We start from the raw sequence: 16411 nt of genomic DNA, 5'->3' as shown, positions 1-16411 counted from the left end.
ACTGAGGTTTTGTGATTCATGCACAAGGACTCATTGCTAGAAGGATGGAGTTTAAAAACAGCGAGGTTATGTTGCAGCTGTATAAGGTGCTGGTGAGGCCACACCTGGAGTACTGTGTGCAGTTTTGGTCTCCTTACTTGAGAAAGGATATACTGACACTGGAGGGGGTGCAGAGGAGATTCACTAGGTTCATTCTGGAGTTGAGAGGGTTGGCTTATGAGGAGAGACTGAGCAGACAGGGGTATACTCATTGGAATTCAGAAGAATGAGAGGAGATCTTATAGAAACATGTAAGATTATGAAGGGAATAGATAAGAAAGAAGCAGGGAAGTCATTTCCACTGGCGGGTGAAACTAGAACTAGGGGGCATAGCCTCAAAATAAGGGGAAGTAGATTTGGGACTGAGTTGAGGAGGAACTTCTTCACACAAAGGCTTGTGAATCTGTGAAATTCCCTGCCCAGTGAAGCAGTTGAGGCTACCTCATTGAATGTTTTTAAGGCAAGGATAGATAAATTTTTGAACAGTAGAGGAATTAAGGATTATGGTGAGCGGGCGGGTAAGTGGAGCTGAGTCCACAAAAAGATCAGCCATGATCTTATTGAATGGTGGAGTAGGCTCGAGGGGCCAGATGGCCTACTCCTACTCCTAGTTCTTATTTTCTTATGTTTCCTTCTCTATGAATGGTATGTTTTGTCTGTATAGCGCGCAAGAAACAACACTTTTCACTGTATGTTAATACATGTGACAATAATAAATCAAATCAAATCAAAAATCAAATTCTCAGATGCTGTCCAAATGCAACAAAACCTGAATGATATTTGTTCCACACCAGCGCTAGGCAATGATCATCTCCAATCGCCTCATGCCATTCAATGGCATTACAACTTTCAGCATCTTGGGGAGTTGCCATTGACCAGAAACTCAACTGTGCTAATTATATAAATATTGTGGCTACAAGAGCAGACCACCAGAGGCTAGAAATCCTGTGGTAAGCCATTCACCTCTTGACTCCCCAAAGCCTGTCCACAATCTACAAGGCACAAGTCTGGAGTATAATGGAATACACTCCCCTTACCTGGGTGAGTACAGCTCCAACAACACTCAAGAAGCTTAGCACCACCCAGGACAAAGCAATTTCCTTCATTGGTATCCCTTCTGCAAACATTCACTCCCTCCATCACCAAAACACAGTGGCAGCAACAAGATATATTGCAGGAACGCACCTCGGCTCCATAGACAATACCTTCCATAATCACGACCACTACTATCTAGAATGACAACAGCAGCAGATGCATGGGAACACGAACAGCCAGGAAGCTCCCCTCCAAATCTCCAAGCCATTCATAATCCTGACTTGGAAATATATTGCTCTTCCTGCAACGTTGCTGGGTCAAAATCCTGGAACTCCCTCCATAACAACACTGTGAGTGTACCTACACTGGCCCAGCCAGTGAAACCCACATCCCTTGAATGAATTTTAAAAAGGCAAACAATGGGCTGATTTTTAAACATGTCAACCTGTGGTGGGGGCTTGTAATGGGGGTGAGGCCAACAGATCAGTAACCTGAAAGATAATGAATGGGTTTTTCCATGGCCCTTTAACTGAGCAATAGCAATAGCATCCCACTTCTGGCTTTCCTGACAAATCAAGATGAGCATCACCATGACCTGCTCTTGACTGTTAAAGCCTCTATTTAATGTGAACCCAGTAAGGGGTAAAATCTGCAGCTGGCAAGTGAGAGACAGAAACTCAAGTGATAGAGACTTAATGAGGGAAGGCTGCTTCTACACCCATTCCCTGAGGTATCCCTGGAAATCATGATCCATGCTATAAGGATCCATGGAGATGCTGCTGAGAAGAAGAGATGTGCCTCTAAAATGAAACAAGTGAGGCTGGAAGTGTTTGAGGAGATGAGCAGCAAGAGAGTGCATAGACATACATGATAATCTTTCCATGGTTACTTGCCAGCTGAGCATGAATGCAGTGGAATCCCTATCGACTGACAGAGATTGCTGGCTGGGCTGAGGTGCCTTGATTGTCAAATGTGCAATCAAAGATTGTCTGTAGGAATGCAATCAAAGTGGCAGATCCAAGGTCCCTCTCATTCTGACTGGTCTGATCAGTAGCAAATAATTAGTAAAGTGGACATAAGTGGTGGTGTTGGAAATCATGATATCAGTCACTTGGGAGATGCACCTGCAGGGCAGCAGATTGGGAAACCCTGCAGGTGGTAACTTCCTGAAAGGAGCAGAGGCAAAGAAATTCAGGGTTATGGGGTCCCTGGCAGCCTCTGGTAAAGCATGCCCACCTGCTCCACTGGGAGGAGGTCTTCCTCCTACATAAGCTGCACCATGCTGCTCTGAAGCTGACAAGTTGGAGGTGCAGATGAAAGACAAAAAAGTCTAAGATAGCAGATACCACCTCCAAAGCAGTGAAAACACTCTCAGAACAAGTCCTGGCAATAAAAACCTTCAACTTAGGCAAAGAAGCAGTTGTCAGATCTCACTTTTCAAAAGCTTGCTTGCCTATCAATTGCTCAGCTCCATTAATTCCTGTTAATTGACTTGCTCAAACCAGCGAGTTTCAGACAGCTTGAGAAATCCATGCACTGACAGCTAAAGCTGGAATCAACAGATAAAGGCTCTGTCATTGCCTTTTAGCATATGTTGATCGCAGACCACACCTGTCCCTCGGGTGCCCACAAATGTGTATGAATTAAATGTGAAAGCCAATGGGTTCTATCAGCTTTCTGATAACCACCTGCACGCACTAACTGGTTAAAATTCTCCCAATAGGTACATTTGAAGAAGAGGAGATAACCTTAGTAAGCATGAGATCTATAACTATCTACCTGTGAAAATAGAAAATTACTGGAGTATACGTGCCAGTCCTGTAAAGAGAAGAACGTTATTATTATCCAGGTCATGGCCTCACCACTCAACCTTCCACACTAAAACCCTGTTTGAACAAAGGATCTACACCACAAATGACAACCTGGTCTTTTCTCTTACCTTCAGAGGAGACAGACAGACCCACTTCATCTACTGCACCCAATACCTCTTGCTGAAAATGAAATGGCTGATACAGCTAAGGTTGGAAGATGCCAAGTTCATTGTCTGAACCAAAAGACTGTACAGTGTCAAAGAGGAAGATGAGCACAGTTCCTAGTGCATGCACCAGGCCAGATTGGACCAAAGGATAGAGCAGGCTGACTGTAACTGGAAATAGAAAAGGAGTTAAAGAGGAGAGTCAGAATGAGATCAAGATCAGATTGCTGGCCAGAATGGAGGCATTCAGCAAAGCTGTCTCTTAATGTTTGTTTGGCTTTAGTCATCAGAGTGCAGAGAAAGAGGAGGTCTTGTGGGCAGCATCACCCTGCAAACCTGTCCATGTAAGTGTGAATGTTGCCACAGCAACATGGACTCCTTGAGGTTGTCAGTTGAGTCAGTTGGCTGGATGACCAGAATGCTCAGACAGGTTCCAATGGCATGGTGTTTGATCCCTGTTCCCACTGGGGTGGGTTTGGGCCTTGTTGCCTTGCCGTAACCATGGTAGAGGTCACTCTATTACCCACACTGTGGGCCAGACCTGACTTGGGGCAGAGATTTTGCGCAATTACCTTCGAACAAAGGAAAATATTTGTAGCACTTTCTCTCAAGTGATTAAAATAGTTGAGTAGTGTCAATGACAGAAGTTTAAGATTTTAGGGTTTTGAGGTATAAAACACTTCCCATTAAAATTTCTCAAGTTCTGAATTCTTAATTTCTAACATTAGGGTCCACAGTTGTGCTTGACCTAACAAGTTATAAATGAATGGCATTTATGAATCAAACAGAATTTATTAAGCAAGATTTTACATAATACTTAACATAAAACAGTGAAGACAACATGGAAGTTCCTCTTCCCTCACGTTCCTAGGAGTCCTTAAGTGTTGTCAACATGGACATTGTCCTTACTTTCTCTGCCTTTGAAGTGATGTTGATATCCCAGAACCCATGTTAACACTGCAAACAAAGATTACAATTTTCCAACTTTGATCCCCACTTCTCATTATGCTGGGATGCTTTATTTGGAAATAAACAAATTCACCTTTTTCTAGGCCTTAGGATGCAGGTCATCTCATGTCACCCCACCTCTGTAACCAGAACCATATTGACTAAGGACAATGTTCATCCCTTGCTTTATTGGGCCCCCCCAGGATTGACATTGTAGACAAATGTTACAATTCCTGTAAATGTAAATAGAAACATAGAAACGTAGAAAACCTACAGCACAAAACAGGCCCTTCAGCCCCACAAGTTGTGCCGAACATATCCCTACCTTTTAGGCCTACCTATAACCCTCCATCCTATTAAGTCCCATGTACTCATCCAGGAGTCTCTTTAAAGACCCTATTGAGTTTGCCTCCACCACCACTGACGGCAGCCGATTCCACTCGCCCACCACCCTCTGTGTGAAAAACTTCCCCCTAACATTTCCCCTGTACCTACCCCCCAGCACCTTAAACCTGTGTCCTCTCGTAGCAGCCATTTCCATCCTGGGAAAAAGCCTCTGAGAGTCCACCCGATCTATGCCTCTCAACATCTTATATACCTCTATTAGGTCTCCTCTCATCCTACGTCTCTCCAAGGAGAAAAGACCGAGCTCCCTCAGCCTATCCTCATAAGGCATGCCACTCAATCCAGGCAACATCCTTGTAAATCTCCTCTGCACCCTTTCAATCTTTTCCACATCCTTCCTGTAATGAGGCGCCCAGAACTGAGCACAGTACTCCAAGTGGGGTCTGACGAGGGTCTTATATAGCTGCATCATTATCCCCGGACTCCTAAACTCAATCCCTCGATTGATAAAGGCCAGCACACCATACGCCTTCTTAACCACCTCCTCCACCTGCGGGGCCGATTTTAGAGTCCTATGGACCCGGACCCCAAGGTCCTTCTGATCCTCTACAGTACTAAGAGTCTTTCCCACAAACAATATCACATTTGTCTTGTCAACATGTTTTAACCCATTTCCACAAATACTAAAACCATGCAGAACAAATGCTAAAAACACTTCTTATCATAATATCAGAAAATAAAGTTTCCTTCTGATACAGATTGATCAAGGCAATGCATGGTTTGTTAAACATAACGGCCAAAGTTCTCTGGCCATTCATGCTGGTGGGATTCTCTGGTTCCACTGCAGTGAACGGAGATGTGGCTGGCTGCCAAATTCTCTGTCCTCATTTGCGGCGGTGATGGGGCATGAATGGCCGGTGAATTCTGGCCAAGGTATCATTCTAAGAACAAACTACTTTTAGCCATTTCTTCAAACAGAGCTACTGAATATGACTCTGGGGCAACTTAAATCATAAAACAATTAAATGTAATTTCTCACAACAACAGCAGCAAAGCAGCCCAACAGTCTTGACTGCCCATTGTCTCACTAACAGAAATTCAAACTAAACCATTAAAAAATCCATATATGTTACAGGTCAACAACAAATCCTACGAAAAATAGAATTGTCAAAATCTTCCAGGAGAAACTATATACATATATACTCGGTGCATAGAGGGAAAGGTGCAGGACGAGAATTGGAATTGGAATTGGAATAATCCTTCGACTTCCCTGATCGGTTTCACAGTTGTGCAATGATTGTGTTAATTCTAAGTTTAGATCTCTTCCTAACTCTAGAGAGGAAAAGTGCAAGTCCTCAAAAGGCAATCTAGTAGTTCTGACGAAGGGTCATCTAGACTCAAAACATTGGCTCTATTCTCTCCCCGCAGATGCTGTCAGACCTGCTGAGATTTTCCAGCATTTTTCTGTTTTTGTTTCAGATTCCAGCATCCGCAGTATTTTGCGTTTATCCTAGTATCACATGAGTTTGGCAGCACACGGGTATGATTCCGGCATAATGCTGACTGGGTTTAAAGAGTCCTTCTAGACTTTTTATCACGCAATCAGAACTAATTTAAAGCTACTGCAGTTTTCAGAAGACTAGGGCACTGTGCTACCTATGTTGATTGCTGCAGGCTTCAGGAAACATTAGCTTAAATATTTCCCTTGATTAACTAGATATTTGTGATCATTTATATCTGGTTTATTTTCTTTAAGGTGATGGGTACTCTTGCTTGCATTCATCTCTCTGTTCTCCTGGCTCAGTGGGTTAGTTATCCTTTTTTTTTAGGATTCAACTAATATTCCTTGTTTTCTTTCTGATCTATTCCCCAGTTAAAAGGCAAAGCTTAAAGGTGCGGATTACTGCTAAGGATGACAGCATTGTACTGCAGTATCTTAGCCCCGGCCCTGCGATCAAGCTTCAAGGTCACATTCTTGGATACGGCGGTCGATTCTCCAAGCAGAACATCACATTGCCTGACAATGGTGATCCACTTGAGGTTGATGTTGGTAAGAACTCCAAGTCATATGTTTTCACTTAAAGCATCGAAAATTAAAACCATACGTGTAGCAGTAGAATGACATTTTGCAAAAGAAATGTGCTCATCACCTCTCCCATTATACCATCACATTTCCTTTCCTCTTGGCATCATTCGGACAATATGTTAAAACATTACTTGGGTTTGTCACTTGATTGATGAGGATCAAATTGTTTGGTGGGAAACTCATAAAGAAAGTGACTAACGATTTCTGTTTCCTTTGTGTTTTAGCTGATGCAAATCTGCATAAAATAAAAATATGTTGAGTTTTGAACTTGGATTCAGATTCTTTAGTTGCCATGATAATCAAATTATTCTCTGCTAAGGAAACTCCCCTTGGTGCTTAATGCCAGTTTTTCTTCTATTTGATGTGTTCTTTATGAAACAAATGCTGCATATGTACCAAATCAGACACAACAAGAGAAATAAGGACAGGGAAAGAAAAAGTAGATTAAGAGAGACAGAACAGAAAAATAAAACAAAAGTTTCAATTTTAAATCTCCATTTTTAATGTATCCAATAACAATTAAAGCTTGAAGGAATGGGTTTCCATGTTGGTATTAGTTCACTTTCAGTGCCAGTGTGATTTCTTGGCTATAATTAACATTTAGCACATGGTTAAAAGAATCACTAGAGGCTAATTCAGGCTTAACTACAGACCTCAACGGGCTCCAAAAACCATTTTCATACGTCACGCGAGACAGACTCTAAACTTATGTGACAAGTTTAGTTTGTATCAGCAGTGCAAGTCAGCAACATCATGCTGTTCAGTATGTCCTAATGGTGAGCCAGACAGGAAGATACAGGGCTAAATCGTGCAGCCCGGTTGATCGCGGGTACAAGTTCTGTAAGGCTGCGAAATCTCGCCACCGGCCAAAAATGGGATTTGCAGCGGTGAGATCTCCCCACCCCTTGCCGGTGATGTAATCAAGTTCATGCCCAGAAAGAGCATTGACCTGATATCCATATATTTTAATATATTGACATATAAATATTGGGCTTGACGCTGTAACATTGAACCATGACATATCTTCCACCAGCCACCCCCCCCCCCCCCCCCCCACCCCCACCCCAACTGGTGGAGGCACCGGCAGGAGTTTGCCTCCTTCCATTGGGGAGAGTCTCCTTCTGCGTATGGTGAGTGATTGCATTATTTGCCGGAGGGAGGAGGGGGCCCTGATATCTGTGGGGGGATGCCCGATGTCCGTGGGAGGGAGTGTCCCAATGTCTGTGACGGGAGTTGACCAATACCTGTGTGTGGAGGGTCCTAATGTCTGTGGTGGGAGCTACCAATGTCCGTGGGGCACGGGGGTGGGGGGGGGGGGGGGGGGTGCGGTGGGAGGGGGTTTGAGTTTAGCCGCTCTTTAAAAATGGCACCCCAATCTCAGAGTCCTGGCATTGCTGGCATGTTTAGGGCCCAACCCTCCATCTAGCTGTGTGATCCTCACCAGCGCTCTGAAATTGCACACATTGCTGTTGAGTCATGCGAGAAAAGGCGGCTGTGATGCTGGTGAATTTCACACAAATCTTTTGCCTGATCCAACACTCTGTGCAATTTTGGATTATTTCTGCAAAGCTAACAGCAGAGCTCGGAACTCAAACAGCAGCTTTTAATTTCCACATCTGCCTTTTCCTGAACTTGTTGTAACATTTGTATATAAATAGTGGTCAGAGATGTTAGCCCTGCTGTTTTGTTGACAACAGATTCTGGGCCAAAGTTTCCCTAAAACAGATGTTCAGGGAAGTGCTCTTCACTTTGTTTTACAAACACCACTGAGTCAAGAATTCGTCCAAGATGATGAAATGCTGGATTATCCATTTATAAGGTCCACACATGTTCATTTAATCTTCATTTCGCAGGTGGATATTTTCAAATTAGGCATTCAACATTGAAGACCCAAAACCATGAATTTTCAGCTCGAGGAGCTATCATTTTCTGAGGAGGCTGTGTCACAGGGAGAGACTTGTGGGTGGAAATTGTAGGCACAGTGTGAAGGCCAGCAGGTAGTGCAAGGTGGAAGGAACCACAGAAGACACCACTATCCTGTTGGCAGAGGGTATGGGCAGAGATCCAGCTACCTCAATGTGTCTGAGATCCAGTGCTGCAGGATGCTTTGCCTCTCCATGGACACCATGATGTCATTATCCCAGATGATTGGGCCAGAGATCATCTCCATCTGTGGGTGGGCACCCAATGCCAGTGGCTCTAAAGGTCAGAGGCATCCTTCATTTTTTTGCATCTGGATCTTTCCCGCAGTTAGTGGGAGATCTGTTTGGAGCATCCCAATCAGCTGTCCACAGTCGCATCAAGCTTTGTTCAGATGGGTTCTCACATTCATCCATTACGAACAGATAAAGCCTGTCAGGGTGAATAAGCCAGAGACTTCGCAAATATTGCTGGGTTCCTCTACATCCAGGGTGTGATAGGTTGCACGCACATGGCCATCAAGGCATTAGCAGGTCAGCTGGATACTTTTGTGAATAGAAAGAGTTACCACTCCATGAATGTGTATTCAGCCACAGGTCTCAGATTCTTCAAGTCTGTGCAAGGTACCCTGGCAGCTCTCACGATGCATACATACTGTGAAATTCCCAGGTGTCAAGGCTGCTTGTGGCTCCAGATTGGCTGGATAGTTGGCTGCTGGGTAACAAAAGTTATCCTTTGAAAAGGTGGTTCATGATGCCACTTCTTCACCCTAGGACAGAGGCAGCAGACATATAATCGGAGTCTTGATGATGTCCCTCTGCCTGGACTGATCAGAGGGTGCACTACAATATCCTCCAGAACATGTGTTGCTTGTCATTGTCTGCTGCACTCTGGACAATGTGTCAAGGCGGGAGCGTGGGGGACCCACTGGAAGATGTGGATATTGAGGCACCTCCACAGGCCTCAGAGGAAGACTGTACTGATGGATCTGATGAGGAGAACGGGCAGGCACAGGGTGGAAACTTTGAGGCAGAATTGAGAAACCCTCAGGGAGGCAAAGTCATCATGGTGGCCTTGATTCAATGCTCCTTCAGCCGAGCTGCCTAGGCACTTCTTTGGTCTCATTGAAAGGGTGCCGTCACTATCACACACATTTCTGAGGAGGCAATGCCATAACCTCAATGTTGCCTCACAACTTCTGTAATAAAGTTTACTGCCTCTGCTGTCTATTATAAGGCACTGATGAGGCCTGCACCGATGGAAAACATGAAGGACACTCAGGGCATTGAAACAAAATCTTGATTTATACCTTTACCAGAGTTGTGAACAAGGTGCACTGGATACTCTCTCCTGGCCAACTCATAGGCTTACAGTCCATTCAAATCACTCAGCTGGGGCTCCCAGCCTCAGTCTCCTACAGGCTTTCCTAAAAGTACAGGACAAAAGGCATTCCTTAAAGCACATGACACAAATGTTCAAAATAAGGGATAATCTCTTGAAATACGTGACAGTTGGCCACCATGACTAAACCAGTGTATTAGTTTTCTTTGATGGGAGATGGATTAAAAATGCTCAGAAATCTCTTTCACGAAAGTAGATGGCAACTGAAGCAAAATAACCCATAGCTTTTATCAATATACAACACTCATCATTTCCAGCAACAAAACTGTGTTGAGGTGAAAAATTAATACCGAATGTCAGGTCCGTAGTTTGGAGAGCCAGGGCAGATAAGATGGGCTAAATAGCCTCCTTCTGAGACATAGCAATTCTATGATTCTGCGATGAGATTAATAAATAGCAGAGGTGCATGAGTAAAAATGCTTGCTTTGCAGAGAAAATGGGGGTGATAGTTTCTGTAGTTTTTGAGAAGGTTAGATGCTTTCATGCAGCAACTATTTGAAAAGTAAAATCTCCCTTCTGTGGTCTGGAATCTGTATATATATGGATTGATAATCATTGGCACCTGAAGGTTTTGATCTTCCAGTATGAAGCCAGGAATTATTTTGAGAGGACTTAATTGCTGCAAGGGGCTTACAAGAATAGCTGCATTGTAGACACAAATTATGTAAAAAGAAAATTCTATCATTTCACAGAGCAAGGGTAATAACTGCAAATGAATTGTAAAGAGAGCATGACACCAGTGATAGCAATTTGCTTGAAGTGAGTAGTCACAGAATCACAGGATCTTTACAGTGCAGAAGGAGGTAATTTGGCCCACTGAGTCTGTACTAGCTAGATGTTAGGAAATCAAAGGAAGCTTGAAGAGACCTAATGTTGTACTGGTAAACATTAGAAATAAATGGGTTTTAAGTGGGTTTAATTTAATGTTTCTGTGCTTGGAAGGTTAGATTCATGCTGGACAAAGATGTTTGTATTTGTAGGCGTTGGTTTCAATTCCAAATGTGTTTCTATTATGCTTAGAGAGGGTTATGTTGTGAAGAGTAGATAGAAGTAGCTATGGTTGTTTAGCAACTGGGAGCCACTTAAGGTAGAAAGATCTTACTTCTTAGTTTAGCTGAATTTGATTCTAGTTGAAGATAAGACACCAGGTAGTGAATATTTCTCAACTCTGCCAGAAAAAGATTGGACAAGACAAGAGAGCTACAAAGAGGCAGGCTTCCCAAAGAACTAGATACAGTCCAGATAACCAGGGAATTTAGACATGAAGGATGTCTGAAGAAGACTGAAGTTAAGAGAACAGAGACCAAGGTAGTGTTCAGAAGAATTCAAGGAGAAAATTAAAGAAAGTGTTCTGGGCTAAAGAGACAGTTGCAGTAATCACATTTAAAGTGGGAAAGAGACTTCAAACATAAATCAAAAGTTTGATGCCATTCTGCTAGTGTCTGGGAATCGATAGTAGAAGCAATTGTGAACAGTTTGTACAACTGTCAAGACAAATTCTAAAGGGGAAGTAGAGAAACCTGGATACTGGATTTGTTGTTAAAAGTGAAGCAGAAGCTTTGTTTAAGAGTTACTTGGAAAACTTGGGCTGGATTTCGTAAAGAAAACCACGAATGGAGAGTATTATTGTGAAAAAAGATTTTAAACTGTGTTCGTTTGGGAATGGAGTTTGGAAACTCCCATCAGACAATCATCGGGGGGGCGGGGGGGGGGGGGGGTGATTCTGAAGAGAAAACCACAGACATTCACTTGGAGGGTTTGGAGTGGAGAGTGTATTTGACCACAGCCATCTTGTGTGTTTAGAGGGACACTGAGACCTTTGTAGATTAAGAAATGGTTTGCCATCTGTGTTAATGTTAAATTCTGTGTGAATTTGTTAATTTAAAGAAATATTCTATCATAATCCCAATTTTTCATGTTTAATAAATTCATTCTCCAAAAAAACCTAAGTGCCCAATGGGCAGGAAAAGGGGAGATTTTCCGGTTGATTCTTTGGGCATACCGAGTTTACTAAATCTCCAACACTCTGTCAGTGGGGAGCTTGGCGTATGCACACTCCCCCCATCTCCAGCTTTCTGATTTCCTCTCAGGCAATCCCCCCCGATCGCTGGCCTACCCGACTCCCCCACCTCCCCGGCCAGCCCCAATCACCAACCCCACATAGCCTTCCCCAATCCTCCCCATGTGCAGCCCTGAATCCCCCACTCCACCATGTGCAGGCCCTCCTCCCTTCCTCCCCCACCGATCCCATTGCTGATTGTGCAGTGGAACCCCCCTCCACCACCACTGATCGGCCCTGCCCCAGTAAAGCCTGCCCCTCTCTAGCCCCACCCCCGTACCCAATGGGCAGTGCCAGGGTGCTTGGTGGGCAGTGCCAGAGTGCCAAGCTGGCAGTGCCAGGTCAGCACTGCCTAAGGGGCATCCCACCCCATCCCCGACTCCCAGGAGGGCCTCAATGGTCGCTATCCCCATCAACAGGGTGATCATGCCTGGTCCCCATTCATGGGGACCAACTTCAATCCCCACTGGTGGCAACCTCTCCTAGAGGGGGAGGGAGACACAAGCAAGTCCGGACAATACTGCCCGGGATCACTAATGATATGGAAATTGGAATTTCCATATTGTAATTAGCCTCATGCTGATTTCTGGCGTGAGGCTGATTATGTCAAAAACGTTGTCCTGGGAGAATCACAATTGGTTGGACACCGATCATGAGTCTTGCTAGGGCTCCCCACTGATGTCTCCCGGGCCGGGAGAATCACCCCCATTTTCTTTTTTGTGAAAACTAATTAGCTGTCCTGTGACTCTGTTGCTCTACGTTTTATAAAGAAAGAGTAAAAGTTAGTCTTTTGAGCTAGGGTTCTATTTTGGAATCTTCCCCTCCAGTTATAACATCAATTGGGATCGTAACAAAGAGCTTTCTACCAAGTCCCACTCCTCTGCTGTATTGTCATAACCTTGCAGATAGCAACCCGATTTCCTTTTGAATACATAGAAACATAGAAAAACTACAGCACAAAACAGGCCCTTCGGCCCCACAAGTTGTGCCGAACATATCCCTACCTTTTAGGCCTACCTATAACCCTCCATCCTATTAAGTCCCATGTACTCATCCAGGAGTCTCTTAAAAGACCCTATTGAGTTTGCCTCCACCACCACTGACGACAGCTGATTCCACTCGCCCACCACCCTCTGTGTGAAAAACTTCCCCCTAACATTTCCCCTGTACCTAGCGTCCAGCACCTTAAACCTGTGTCCTCTTGTAGCAGCCATTTCCACCCTGGGAAAAAGCCTCTGAGAGTCCACCCGATCTATGCCTCTCAACGTCTTATATACCTCTATTAGGTCTCCTCTCATCCTACGTCTCTCCAAGGAGAAAAGACCGAGCTCCCTCAGCCTATCCTCATAAGGCATGCCACTCAACCCAGGCAACATCCTTGTAAATCTCCTCTGCACCCTTTCAATCTTTTCCACATACTTTGATCAAACCTCAAAACCTAGTCAAACGAAGAGCAATGAAAATGCATCCAGTTGCTTTTAAACCCAATTGTCAATATGGGCGCAGGAATAATTGTGATAATTAAGGTTTCAATTTGGTGATGAGCTGAGTATGCAGTGTGTTCAGATTCTGAGTGCAATTGGGGCTTTTTCAATCCATTACAAAGAGAAAATGATATTTTCTGACAAATAAAAAATCTCAGCTAATTTTGATCTTGTTCAATAAAACTGTTAGACATATTTCCTGGCTCATTCTGTGTTGTTCAATGGAGTATTTTATGTAATTTCCAACAGAAATAATGCTATTTTCCTTGGTTGTAGTAGTAAAAACATTATAAGTCAAATTTGTAAAGTTCTAATTTTCCTGTGCTCGAATAGAGAATCCTATGAACGCTTAAGCTCACCCTAGGATGTTTATAGCAAATCTGTAACGAATAGCAAATCCTTAGCAACCAATTCCTTAAGATTATGTTAATTGTTTGAGAATTAAAGTACATGAACATTTGAAATATAACTTTACATTTATACCATATCTTTGACCAATAATTGGCTCAATTCTTAACTCCCTTATAAAATGACAAAATGCCGACTGTTTGATCTTCTTTTTCTCAAAATGCTGGTAATTTTTGAATCATGCAAATTGAACAAATATTTAAATGATTTCAGATATCAATGCAAATTGGACCCATTGATTGAAAAGTTATGAACAAATTAGTAAATGTTTAAAAAAAGATCTTTCATAATGTGAATTACATTAGATTAACACAAAGCTCAATGTATATATACATCATTGCATTTACATTTTTTGCAAAAGTGAAATATACAAAACCTTTTTCAACATTCGTCATGGGTTTTGTATTTTGATAAAAAAACCTTTAACTTTTTTTGCACACTTTTAGGACTTAAATTCTTCCAACATCTAGTTTATGGTTTCATACCATTACAGTAACAGGCCTGATATTTAGTAAAACAAATGCAGAACATGCAATAGGGACTCACGTGACATAAGTGAAGCTCTTGTTAATATTGCAAGTGTGAAAGATTTCTATCTTCAGACATACTTCACACAATGCAGCTTACAACTGAAACACTTGTGAGAGTTTCCAATGTGCCATTCTCTTTCACAACTTGCATCAGCTACTGAGCCAAGAAATGGACCCGATGGCTTAAACTGCAAATGAAACCTAGTGCCGGAGTCAACGTAGTATTCATTTAGTTATCCAACTTCAGTTGCCAAATCCTGTTAGAATTTACAAGCAAATAATATTAGCACCAATTCATGGTTCTTGCGCAAGGCGGCACAATGACTTAATTATTATTTACATTGTGGAATGAATGCCTTTCGGTATTAGCTTTACACAAGATCCTCAATTGCATCATTAAACCATAATTCATATGCTTAAAATTGTGTGGCAGCCATGTAATCTATATTACTGCATAATGAATATATTGAATGGAGGGAATAGTCATAAAATCATCTATATGCAGTTTTCGCACAACAGTGAATAGAAGGCTGCATATTAGGTACATTTTTTGATGTATTTAACCTTTTTTATGGCCATCATATACCCTGTATTACTTACAGTTGATAGGAACTATTCCAACGCCTCCTCCAATGCTACTTATAACATCTGTTTGGAGGTAGGCAAATAAAGCTGCAAGATGGATTTGTCTCCAATTTACATTCCCTTCCAATACATTGCATGTAATTACTCTGCATAATTAGGTGCAGTTTAGCTATTCAGCTCTACAGGGATTTCAATTATGACATTCAGATGCAATTTTAGTACTACACAACAAAAATCCCATGGCTTCTGGTATTATTGATAAACCACACATTCAATTTGCCATTTAGCTACAGCAGTGATACTCTTGTGCTTACTTGCCTTCATTTCTTTTCTTTGTTTTCAGAATTCAACCCCAAATACCTCATCGCAGTTCATCCGGTGGCTGAGCAGAGCAAAGCGGCCCTGAAGAAAAAATGCAAAGGTTTCAGAATTTTATCTCTTAATTACATTTAAGATTCAACTTGTTCCAAGCTCTGTTGATTTTATTCAATAGTTTCTTTCTTTCTTTGTTCCAACAAACTTACACACAAAATATTCTAGATGATGCCAAAAGCAACTAATGTCCACAATGCATAATCATGCTTGTTTGTGATTTATATAAAATCGGAGCCAAATAGGGTTCAACAATCAATGAATCCAGTTTGTTTGACTTCAAATGGTGGCTTTGACATTCATGTGCTTTGAAATTAATTTTCATTTGTTGCTTGTGAACACAACTTGTCAAAATATTGTGATATTACTTCAGGCAGAGCTTTTTAATTGGGCCAGAACCTCCGAGGAGCAGCAGTCACAGTTCAATTGCCACTCCGTTCCTTTCTACTTACCCAGGTCAAGAGTTGCACATTTATTGCCCGTTCTACTGACCCAGGCCTGGTGAGAAATGTGCAGCCTACCTGATCCCGGACTCCTCCCATGCAGGGCAGTGGTGTTGGGGAAGGGGAAGCCACACCCTCTTTTTACATCACCAGCTGCTGTACAGCAGGTACGTTTAATGTTCCAAGCCATACTGAGAAGCCAGACAGAGAATATATGTATAAGATAAGATGGGTGGAGTTGTTGGGGGTAGGCTGGATTGAGGTGGGTGCTGGAAAGGATCAGGAGGGTAGGATAAACTGGCTGATGTCAGATGGTCAGTCGGGGGTAGATTGGGGGGCGGGGGGGGTGGTTGCTTGGGTGGTTGGGAGGGTAGTTGCGGGTTAGGTAGGTTATCTTGGGGTTGGGGGCTCAGGGGTGGGGTTTGGGAGGGTCGGGTAGTAGTCAGTGGGTAATTGGGAGTTAGTCATGGTGTGGGGTGTAGTTGGGTGTGGGGGGTGCAAGGTTAGTCAGGAATGGGGAGGGTAGTTGAAGGGTGAGCAGGGTAGTCAGGAGGTCAGGAGCATAGCTAGGAGGTCCAGTGAGGTAGTTGAGGCTTCCAGTGAGGTGTCAGGGATGTGAGTGAGTCAGTACCATAGTTATCCAGGAGTTAGAAGTGATTTTGATCCTTCTAACTTTTCCTGAGTGACTATTCTGCAAAGAGAGTGGGACAATCTGAAGTCTCTAATTTAATTGGGCATATCAGATGGTTCCCAGTGCAGGATAATTGCGCAATGGAAGTTT

General features: G+C 43.0%; 1 protein-coding gene across 1 annotated transcript in view; it reads left to right on the top strand.

Annotated features, from left to right (window-relative positions):
- Positions 1 to 16411, top strand: part of LOC144506076 (uncharacterized) — a 186980-nt gene that overhangs the window by 67353 nt on the left and 103216 nt on the right. The window contains exons 2-3 of the mRNA XM_078231893.1: positions 6216 to 6392; positions 15159 to 15236. Of these exons, the coding sequence (XP_078088019.1) occupies positions 6216 to 6392; positions 15159 to 15236 (255 nt within the window). The remainder of the gene's footprint in view (positions 1 to 6215; positions 6393 to 15158; positions 15237 to 16411) is intronic.

The sequence above is a fragment of the Mustelus asterias genome, chromosome 17 (genome assembly GCF_964213995.1).
Source record: "Mustelus asterias chromosome 17, sMusAst1.hap1.1, whole genome shotgun sequence".
In the NCBI taxonomy this organism is placed as follows: Eukaryota; Metazoa; Chordata; class Chondrichthyes; order Carcharhiniformes; family Triakidae; genus Mustelus; species Mustelus asterias.
The sequence above is the reverse complement of the archived record's forward strand: the minus strand, read 5'-3'. Positions and strand labels throughout refer to the sequence as shown.